This window comes from Desmodus rotundus, chromosome 5 (genome assembly GCF_022682495.2).
Source record: "Desmodus rotundus isolate HL8 chromosome 5, HLdesRot8A.1, whole genome shotgun sequence".
Lineage (NCBI taxonomy): Eukaryota > Metazoa > Chordata > Mammalia > Chiroptera > Phyllostomidae > Desmodus > Desmodus rotundus.
In genome coordinates this window covers 77,995,930-78,007,668 of record NC_071391.1, presented here as the reverse complement: position 1 = coordinate 78,007,668, position 11,739 = coordinate 77,995,930, and the positions used below count along the sequence as shown (strand labels likewise).

Here is an 11,739-nt window from a genome sequence, read left to right as displayed (position 1 = left end):
GATTTCTTTCTTCCCTTCCTTTCCCCTCCTCTTTCTTTCCCCCTCCCTTCCTCCCCCTTTCTTCCTTCCTTTTTTCCTTTTCTTTCTCTTTCTTTCTTCTCTCTCTCTCTCTTTTCTTTCTCCTTACCCGACAGAGGAACGGTGAGGGAGAGGGGCAGAGAGAGAGGGGAGATCAATCAGTTGCCTCCCGTCCGTGCTCCCACCGGGGACTGAACCCTCAGTAGCCACATGTTGCCAGTGGCCGTTCCTCTTGTGCACTGCGATACAGATGCGGTGGCTCTGTGACACCTTGTAGATGAGGACGGTGCCCTAGATGTTGGTCAAGCAACAAGGAATCTGGGTCTCACTGGGATGATGGAGGAGTTCCACCACCTGTTGTAACCACCTTCACATAGTCAGACCATTATACAACTGCAGGTTGACTTCTGTCTCACTTGAGCTGTGGTGTTTTTGGGTTCCTTTGTTACGGGAGCTTACTCTGTATTGGAGTACAGTGATGTGACTAAGGAAAGGAAAGGTGGTATGGGAGCACTTATTCCAGTCCTGAAGGGTGAGGAACATTCATTTGAAATAGTGTTTTGTAAAAAAAAATTCTTTCTTGTATTTTTTTCCATTACCAATTAATTCCCCTATACCCCCTCCCCCCAGCAATCACCACACTGTTGTCCATGTCCACGAGTCCTTTTCCCTTTCTGCTCAGGTGTGAATTGAGACAGTGGCCTCATGTATAAGCAATATCAACAAAATATTTGTTTTTAAAGTTCTGAATACTGAACCTGAACTTTAAAAACCTCTGTCTAAGCTTTACATTTAATATAGACAACAGATGTCAAATCTTACTCAGAAAAAAACACGAACTCTTTGGTGCCAAAAGAGCAGCCTCTCATAGGCAGTAGTCTTCAAGAAGCAAAAGGTGTCCCGTGATCATTTTGCTGCTGTAATTCCTTGTTGTGTCAATGTCATCACAGAAGGACTTGCACTAAGGGAACATCATAAATAAGTGACACGAGAAGAAGATTTTTTTTTTTTGTCTCTGATAATTGAGCCCTCATTCTCCTCCCAGGGCCTGGTTCTAGAACATGTGTTAGCAATTATCTTGGAGAAACAGATTAGATATAATCATCTGTTGAGATTGGTAATATTAAAATGGAACAAACACAAAAGAATGTCTAATCATTTAAATTTTGAGCCTAAGAAATCAAGTTTAAAGCCTTTTTCTCTGACTCATAATTATATATTTTTTATCATGCAAAGCCAATGGGTTTTACAATGTGAAACTCATTTGGCATGATTAAGGTTGATTAACTCGTTTCTGTAACTATTAAAAAGTAGTAGAAAAAAATCTGGAGAATGACTTGTACATGGTGCACCTTCTCAGATGTTTGTAGAAAAAGTAAATGAATGTTTTACTTTGTTAAAATTACTGTTAAACCATTTCACTCATTAACAAGCAAGAAGTGACTCATGACAGGCTGAAGTTTCTCATTTGGCATTGATAGGCAATATAGAATAGTGGTTAAGCCCACACACAGCAGCCAGAGATTATCTGAATTCAAAAAGTAGCTCTATAATTTTTGAGCTATGTGAACTTTGCAAATTATTTAACATTTCCATGTCTCAGTTTCTCATCTGAAGAATAGATAATAGCAACTCCTACAGCACAGGGCGTTGTTCAGGACTATGGGAATAAACTTTTATAAAGTACTTAGAACAGTGCCTGGTACATATTAAGTTCTGTATGTGTTTGGTTAATAAGCTGTTAGGTTGGCCAGGAAGCCCATTTAGTTTTTTCCATAAAATAAAAGACACATTTTTTTTCATTTTCATCAATAACTTTATTGATTTGGACATCTTGAGAATGTCAGCTATTCTCTGTGTGCTATAATGTTGACTGCTCTCAATTAATGTCTCGATTTGATCATTATCAACTTCAACTGGTCTCCCCAGCCATGGAGCATTGTCCAGTGAGAAATCTCCAACATGAAACTTCACAAACCACTTCTGACACGTTCGATCAGTCACAGCACCTTCTCCACACACTGCACAAATCTTTTTTCGTGTTTCAGTTAATTTTTTCCTTTATCGAAATAATAAAGCATAACATGCCAAAAATGTTGTGTATTTTCTTCCATCTTCAATATTAAAAGGGCTACATAAAACTTCAGCAATTTTGATGTTTTTTTAAATGCATGCTGATATGACACTGTCACAATACAATCTAACAAAATTGTTTTGAATGAAATTAGAGACAACTAAGTGCAAATGGAGCCCTCTTATGGAACAAAACCAAACAAACTTCTTGGCCAACCCAATACATTCCAGAGCGATAATTTCATGACAGCAACAGGTGATGTTTCTGGGTAGTATGGAAGGTTTAAGTCACTAACACTCAATCAGAGGTTCACATCCCCAGGGCGGGCACAGAACCTCTAACTTTAGATTGAAGAATTATATTCAATATGTGCATGTTTAATATCATATTTCAATATGTGGAAAACCTCTAGTTTTCTAAAAATATAGACTATAGAAAACACGAAAGTACTCCCAGCAAGCTATTTGGTAGATACTGACAAACTGACTCTAAATTTTATAGGGAAAGAAAAAAAATCCCTCAATTAGCCAACACAATACTGAAAAACAAAATAAAATACTCGCATTTCCCAACATTAACATTTTCTATAAAGCTACAGCAAAAAGACAGCATGATATTGGTGAAAAATAGACATGAATTAACGGAACATAAAGAGCCCAAAAATAACCCACAGAAATGTAGTCAATGATCTCTGAAAAAGGAGCAAAATTAATTAAATGAAGAAAGGACAGTCTTTTCAATATACGGCAGCAGAACAATTGAACAAGCACACGCAAAAAAAAAAAAAGAACCTAGATACAGACTACATTTTTCACAAAAATTAACTCAAAATACATTATAAACCTAAATGTAGAGTGCAAAAATATAAAGTACGTCCAGAAGGAAACATAGGAGAAAAACAAGCTATGTTACCTTGGACTTGGTGATGGGTTTATAGATACACCAGTCTGTGAAAGAAAAAATTAGTAAGTTGTACTTTATTAGAATTAAAAATGCTGCTCTGCAAAAGACATTGTCAGGAGAATAAAAAACAAGCCACAGAACTGGAGAAAATATGTATAAAACACATTTCTGATAAAGGACTTCTATTCAAAATATGCAAAGAAATCTTAAAACTGAACATAAGAAAAGAGAGCTGGAGAGACACTTCATCTGATATACAGATAGCAAACAAGCATATAAAAAGATCTTCACCATTATTTGTCATTATGTAATTGTAAATTAAAACAATAAAGATATTATGCATACCATTTAGAATGGCTAAAATCCCCCAAACTTACACCAATTGCTAGCAAGGATGTGGAACAACAGGAACTCTCGACCAGTGATAAAGGGAATGTAAAATGGTGCAGACAATATATTTATTTATTTATTTTTATCACTTTATTTTTTATTACTGTTTGCATTCAACACTATTTTGTATTAGTTTCAGGTATACAGCACAGCAGATAGAAATTCATACAGGTTACAAAATGTTCCCGCCAATAATGCGATTGCCCACCTGCGCACCACAGATAGTTTTTACGTATTGTTAACTATGTTCCCTGTGCTTCACCTTACGTCCCCATGCCTATTTTGTGGTCACTAATTTGTACTTAAACCCACCATCTTATATCACCCTACCCCCCAACAACCTTCCTCTCTGGCCTCCGTCAGTTCTCTGTGTCTGTGTGTTTCATTTGTTCATTTACTTTGTTTTTTAGATTCCACATATAAGGGACATCATATAGTATTTGTCTTTCTCTGACTAGCTTATTTCACTTAGCATTATACCCTCTTGGTCCATCCATTTTATTGCAAATGGCAAGATTTCATTCTTTTTATGGCCAAGTAAGATTCGATTGTATATATGTACCACAACTTTTTCATCCACTCATCTATTGATAGGGTGCAGATGCTTTAGAATAGAGTTTGGTAGTTTCTTCCAAGCTGAGCATAGTTCTACCATACCATGCAGCAATTGTACTCCCAGGTATTTACCCAACTGATCTGAAAACTGTCTACACAAAAACCTGCGTGTGAATGTTCAAAGTAACTCTACCCACAACTGACCCAAAGAGAAAGCAACTGGGTGTCCTTTGATATGTGACAGGGAAGGTAACGGCACATCCATACAATGGGACGCTATTCAGTGGTAAAGAGAAATGACCTATCAAGACACGAAAACACATAGATGAGCCTTACTTTCATATTGCTGAGTAAAACAGGGCTACACACTATATGGTCCCAGTTATATGACATTCTGGAAAAGGCAAAAGGGTAGAGATAGTGGAAAGAGTGGTGATTGCCAGTGGTTTGGGGACATTTCAGGGTGGAGAAATCATTCTTTATAATATTTTACTGGTATATGTACATGGCATTGTGCATTTGTCAAAACCAATAGAACTCTACAGCACAAAAGTTAACCTTAACGTATGCAAAATTAACAAAAAGTTATATAGGAGGTGCGGGGATTCAAGGATGAAGTGCAGGACACAAAAGAATCTGTGTTACAAAGAGAGGAAACAGCCTCACTGAAGGAGGCGGGAAAAACGGCTGTGGCCTAAGTAACTTTGGAAATGAGTGGAGTCTGTAAAACAAAGTAAGAGAAACCTCTCATAAGCACTGTTCTGTAGCCGATAAGCGAGCTGAGTAAGTAGGTAAATGGTCAGTAAGAGGCGGGAGCCAGGTCTCTCACTGCTGGAGTGGGAATTTGCAGGTAAGCAAGGGGAGGAGGCTGGAACGATCTATGTGGTAACTGAATCGGTGGTATCGGTATGAACTCATGTTTATCTTAATATAGACAAGGATGGTCAAATACAGAAATATTTATAGACTTGTGGACAACATGGCTTAGTAAATAGACATAATTTTCTTTGTCAGTTAAGGGGGCCTACAAGGAAGGACACTCCAGTAGCAATGAGCACGCCTTGCACACTTAGCTTTCTAACACCATTCTCCTAGAAGGATTTTTTTGAGAAATGATTGATTGTAGAACTGGGGCAGTAAAGATGATCCTGGAGCATCTGTCACACCAGAAAGTAAGGAAGTGCTAAAACAAAACAAAACAAGAGTCCATACTGATGGGACATGTAAAAGGGACACAAGAGCCAACTGAAGGAGCTCCCAATGGCCAAAGTTGCAACAATTGAATAAGAAAATAAAGTAGTATGGACTTTAACTGAGAGTATAAATATCCATGAATCCACAGTGACACAAATGATTGCATTAAATAAATAAAGACAAATCTATGAAGAAGTCGAAACAGTTGATGCAGATATTCCACCCTGAGGAAGGTGCAGCAGAGGCTCCTTTCATGTGGGCCACACACAGGACCTTCTTCTAAAAAGCACAGTATGGAAAGGGAAAAAATCCTGGCAAGCACTACCTCAGCCCGGTGACCACTGTTCATGTCCTCAATGATGAGCATGAGAAAAGTCCCGACTGAGGGGCATTGTACAAAAACGCCTGATCAATACTCCTTAGAACCGTCAAGGTCATCAAAACAAGGCAGGCCTGAGAAACTGTTACAGATGTGAGGAGCCTAAGGAGACACAGCAACTCGTGGGATGTGATAGATGGGGTGGGGTCCTGGCAAACAAAAAGGGCATGAGGTTAAAACTATGGAAATCTAAATAAAGTATAGACTTTAGCAAGATATTAATAATAAGAGGACACTGATTGTGGGGTAGGTGGAAACTTCCTATTTTAACTTTGCAATTTTTCTGTAAATTTATAACCGTTCTAAAATACTTGGTGAAACGAACAAAATGTATATCTTTTCATCCAGTGGGGAAACAGAGAAGGAAAAATGAAAGAGTACTTTCGAATGGTGTCTAAAATTAACATGGACTGCAAAATGAATGTGAATATGTGATGAAAATTACGCTGAATTTCCCAAAGCACATAACAGACTATTCAAGTAGGGTGTTAGGGATCTGGGAATAGAGCCCCATATACTGGGGGTGTGATATAGACATGGGCGTACGATAAAAGTACCGTTTCAAGTCAATGTAGAAATAATGAAGCAAATCAATAAATGATGTTGGACTTTTGAATACTTATGTGGAAAAAAATGTTACATCCTGTGCAGATCTGTCTACCAAATCTACTTCCTCTTCCATAGTCTAGATTTTTAACTGGGAGCGGCTGCAAAGCCAGGGGACTTCTTTTCACATCCCTTGTGCATTGGGGTGTGGCCATGTGATTAGTTATTGGCCATGTTTTGTGAGCACATGGAATGTATTCCATTTTGGGCTCAAGTTTCTTACAGAGTAGGCATGCTTCTCCAACGCTTTTTTCCTTTCCATTGGTTGGATGCCGAGAGAAACACCCTAGGTGCTGGTGAAACAAGATGAAAGCAGTCTGGGCTCCTGAATGACTCCATGGAGCAGAATTAACCATCGGGAGGAACACCTACCACGGGCCATTGTAAGAAAGCAATTGTAAAACTGAGCCATTTTTGTTTGTTAACCATAGCCTAGTGTAACTTAAATTTAGGACCATTTTTTCCCACTTATATAAAAAGTTTCCTGATTCATGGAAGAGCTTATCATAGAAATAAAGTTGAAGAGGCAATGTACGAAATAAATATAGTGAATATGTTTATGGAAAGGTGCTAACCTCAAAAGTAATCAGGAAAGAGCAAAGTGAAACAGCAGTGATATAGCATTTGAATTTCATTTATCTATTTCACAAAAACTTAAAAAAACCTGGTATACAATATTCATGAAGAGTTGTAACCGTCATGCTAATGGTAGTAGTGTAAATTGGTAGACTGGAAAGCAAATTTGTGTGCAGACACACAAATATATGGGGCAAAGTGGGGAGGGCGAGCAAGGGAGAGTTTATATTGTTAGAATTTTTACTGTGGAAATGTATTATTGTAATTTTACATAATAAAGAAGCAAAACATTTTGAAATCGGAGAAGGGAAGATCTGGTAAGCTAGGAAATTTGTAACATATAATTAAATCAAAACAGATGGTAATAATATTTATAAATACTAATGGAGGATTTTTGAAGCCAAGCAGGTATAATAGAGAAAATATGATAAAAAAATCCTACAAATAATTTTTTTAAATTTAGAAAATTCAAGAATGTGTATGTGTGTGTGATTGTAGATGGTGGAGAAAAGGGGTCCAAAAGGCTTAATTTTGATGAGAATGAGAGGGTTGGGCAAATAGATGATCCAGGTAAGGATATATGAATTGTTATTACTTTTACTTAATAATGAAGATATAAAACGTGTAGTCATGTTATAGAAGAGCTGTAAGATAACAACTAGCACAACTAGAACATATAGTAGGATTTTCACACCAATGATGGAAAGCTTGACCGAGCCAGTGAAAGTAAGGAAAGGGTAAAAAAAAAAAAAAGAAAAAAGAAACAGTAAAACTAATTGTACAGAGTAAAATTTAAATAGAAAAGTGTGATATCTGATATAGCAGTTATTACACTAAATGTGAAGGCACTTATTTCTCTTAAAAGATAGGGTTAAAAATTTATTTTTATTAAATAAAATTTACAACGGCTTAAATAAGCACCGATAAATTATGGAGTACAATGCAAAATTCACATGACTTTTTCACATCCTGGAGAAAAAAATCCACCAAAGCAAAACACCAAACCTTCAAAATAATTTTGCCTTGTCCTCTACCTTTCAGGTCAGCCTCCCTGCAGCCCATTCCTCCAGCCAGGGAAACACTTTGGCGAGAAGGGCACTTCGGTGGAAAACTCTTGAGATGTACAGGCTTAAACTCTACAAGCTTCTAAACTACTACGGTGATTTTAAGAGGAAATAGGTGAGAATATTGTTGGTATCGTGCAAAGAGCCTAATCAATATACAGTGACATTAATCCTGCTCAGGGGGACCCCAGGCCTCGAAGGAGGGCACCTCCTCAGTTCAGCCTTCAAGCCCTCCCTAAAACCTGGTGTTGCAGTAATCACCGGAACCTTAAGCGCAGCTCAGATCCGCGCATGCTCCCTTGGTGGAGCAGCCCCGTTCTCTTCCAAGTCGGAAGTCCTGTTTGTTTATTAATTACGACAGTCGTAAACTAAGATTTCGTGACGGCTTCCTAACTTTAGCACGACAACAACTATGGCGGCTGCCAGTCGTCATTTTGAAAGTGCGAGGAGTATCGAAGAGCGTAAGGAGCAGACCCGGATCGCCAGGGCCGAGGTGTTGCGCCAGGTACATCCGTTTCGGCGCTTTTGGAACCAGGCAGAATCGTGGGAATGGAGGTTATCTGGGAGCCGGGCCTCTGGCTTTTCTCCCTAACTCCTCTCTTCTCCCCCACCTCAGTATCACCTCGTCTGGGTTAGAAGTGGGTCTCTCTTTGGGATGCGTGCGGACTCCTGGGGATCTCCCGCCTCCCAGATGCTCCGGCAGGCTCCAGTGGCTCGTTTTCTTTTCGGGAAGCCCTGTTTTTGTCCTCTGTTTTTCTTGTTCACATAACCCGTCCCTAATATTGCTGTCCCATAGGCTGCGCACTTTCGAGGGACTTGGCCACTAAAAACGAGTCTCCCCAGTGTATTTCACAGCCCCAGCCCTGTCTCGCTGTGTTGTGAAACGAAAACTTTAATCTTCAGGAACGTGAGACGCATTGGAGTAAATTGTCTTTGACCATTACATTCTCCTGTCCTACTATATTGGTATCAGTTCTTGGCTTATTATACATCCTTACTGATGCAAACAAGGGTTGACACAAGAGACCAAGAAAATCTTACTCCTCGGAAAAAGGTTGAGAACCGTTGTATTTCTCATTAAGACTGAGATGCAGAGAGGTACCTTACAAAGAATGAAGGAAGTAAATTGTATGAAATTATCTGAAAAGATGTAAAAAATGTGGCAATGAAGGGGGAAATGAAAGGGAGAGTATCATAGAGTATGTGAGGGTTTTTGTTTTTATTTGTTTGAAGATGGAAGATTTTAAACAGGTTTAAATGCAGATGAGAAGGAGCCAGTAGAGGAGATAGGAAGGAGAAGGCATAATGATACGGCCAGATTTTGAAGGGAAAGAGTGGGTGATTGATTAATCTTTGACAGGTGAAGGGTCAGTATTGCTCTTTGATTTGAGCATATGTGACATATATGTATAATAAAATATTTTTCATTCTTGTCTCTTTGGTACTGTGGGCAGCTTTTGGAGAGAGTAGGGTTTGTAACCTGTGATAAATATTACAATGGAGATATGCATAGAGTTTGAGAAGCCCGAATCCAACTTTGGAGTTTGGGGAGAGAATGAAGAGGCAGGAACAATCTCTTAGGAAGAACTTATTTTATTTGACTTACTTTATTGTTGAAGCATGAATAAAAACTAGCAATATGATCATTTGCATTTAGAAAGATGACTCTTCCTGAAGCGTTTTTTGGGGTGTGGGTAGAGGGTTATGGGCATTGCAGATTGAGGGTATGGACGTCAGTCCCTTATCAATTAGAAAAGTCTCAGGCAGTCGCACTGGGATGGTGAAGGGGCAAGAGATTAAAGTCAGACTTTAAGTTGGGAGCTTAGGGAAAGGGGAAAACCTACAATAGGTCCCAGGGTTCCGTCCTTGATTGGGGGCTCAATTCACTAGAGATTGGTAATGTGATAGGTAATGTGGAACGAGAGGGTTTTTCTTTTCCTTTTCTTTTTTTCTCCTAAACTCTTTCCAAATGCTTTGGTAGAAGCGAATTTCTGTCAAGGGAAAATTGATTTATGAGAACATATATGAAAGTGAGAGAATTTGTTTTACTTTTTTGTGAGAAGCAATTGGATCAGTGTTAATTTTCCTCTCAACATTTTAGGCCAAATCCAATTTTGAAAAGGAAGAAAGGCATAAAGAGCTTAAACGACTTCGAGGTGAGGATACATGGATGCTGCCTGATGTGAATGAGCGGATTGAACAATTCTCACAAGTGCGTACTAAGAGGCTTCCTTGATTTAAGCATGTCTGACTTATTTTTTGTACTTAACTCAAGTTCATATTGGAGGAGCTACTTCATAGACTGTTTTCAAAAGTTATAGAATGAATATTACATAGTAGGCATTACAGAATAGTTTTATCTCTGGCAAAAATAATATATTTTGATATTTTGGACATTATGACATTGGCCAGATTTTGTTACTTGAATTGGCTGATAGAAAGTTTAGCTTCAAATTTCTGAACCATTTGTACAGGCTTATGCATTTTAAGCTTAATGTCATGTTTTTTGTCTCAATTCCTGTTTTCTTTTTTCATAATTCTAATTTATGCTATCTTGTTATATTTTAAATGGCCTGATAATCTAGAAATTCTTTTGGGGCCATAGAAGGATATATACACATACATACATATAAACATGTGTTTGTATATATGTGTGTGTTTATTTGATTATATATGTCTGTCAAATGAATCTACAAATAAATTAAAACTTCCCTCATATTTTCTGATAAGATATCTCAGCTCTGTGATTTATTAGTAGTGCATATATTTTAGAAGTATGCTAAGGTTTCTTAGAAGATTTTATTCATGTAGTCATGTTTCTTGTTCCATTTCCTGAAAAATTTAAAGTTTTTTGGAACGTAGATTTTTTTCCTTGAGATACTTCTTTTAAAGTAAGTTAAAATTTAAGTCCTTTTTTCTACAAAATGATTATTTATAGGAACACTCTGTGAAGAAAAAGAAGAAAAAAGACAAGCATTCAAAAAAAGCAAAGAAAGAGAAGAAAAAAAGGAGCAAGAAACAGAAGTATGAAAGAAACAATGAGTCAACTGATAGTTCATCAGTAAGTATGTACTAAGACTAAGCAAAGCATCTACTTGAGAAAATTTAGTTTAAAGAATAATGTATGGGAGCTTAATAGATAGGAGAACTTAAAAAATATTAGTAGTTGGGATATGAAAATGCCTGGTAGACGTCTACTTGGAAATGTTCAGGGAATATTAGAAATACGGGTCTTAGGTTAAAGAGAGAGGTAAGAAGATGGAGATGAGATTTGGGAGTCACTGCTTATTGAAGCCATTAGAATAAATGAATTGTCAAGGGAAACTGAAAAGAAAGAACACCTACAATGAGGAGCCAATAAAGACGTTCCGTAGAGGCCGTTGGAAAGTTAAGAGAAGTGGGGTAGAGCAGTGCTGTACAAATGAGGGAAAGACATTCCAAGACATTTCAAAGTCTGGTACCCCTATTTGCTTTTTCACAGAAATTAGCATTTAAGTCTTTAACATATAGTGTGTTTATATATTTATCTTCAGGGCCAAAAGAAAGAGAATGCTGGGTCTGCTCTGTCTCTAGCCGGTTCTGGGATGAGCAGACTTACAAAGGAGAGGAAGGCAGGCCAAAGCCTTCCAACTTGTTTCCAGGAAGGAAGAGTAATACTGTGCTTACAGAGCAATGAGCCGGAGATGTTAGGGATAATTGGTCTCTTAGGTATGATCTTCAGAGGCTGTGCTTTCAGGTGAATCACCATATTCCAAAGTCTGGCCCTCCTGTAGTTTCAGAAAGTAAAGTTTTGGCAGCATACCCTGAGATGATGATTGGCTCAGGAAAGCCTATCTTAATGAGAATGCAGTGTATAAACTCATAGTGAGAAATATAGCTGGATTGTTTTGTCAAGTAGCTAGCATATTTAGTAATGGTAGGAACATTTAAATATATAGAAAAAATGTTTTTGGAGTATAACGCGAGGCAAATACAGTTAG

General features: G+C 37.9%; 1 protein-coding gene across 2 annotated transcripts in view; it reads left to right on the top strand.

Annotated features, from left to right (window-relative positions):
- Window positions 1-8,108: 8,108 nt before the first annotated feature.
- CWF19L2 (CWF19 like cell cycle control factor 2) overlaps window positions 8,109-11,739 on the top strand; it is a 105,363-nt gene continuing 101,732 nt past the window's right edge. For both annotated transcript variants that reach the window (XM_024570737.3, XM_024570736.3), the window contains exons 1-3: window positions 8,109-8,264; window positions 9,861-9,971; window positions 10,698-10,820. In XM_024570737.3, coding sequence (XP_024426505.2) covers window positions 8,172-8,264; window positions 9,861-9,971; window positions 10,698-10,820 — 327 coding nt within the window. In that variant the 5' untranslated portion in view covers window positions 8,109-8,171. The remainder of the gene's footprint in view (window positions 8,265-9,860; window positions 9,972-10,697; window positions 10,821-11,739) is intronic.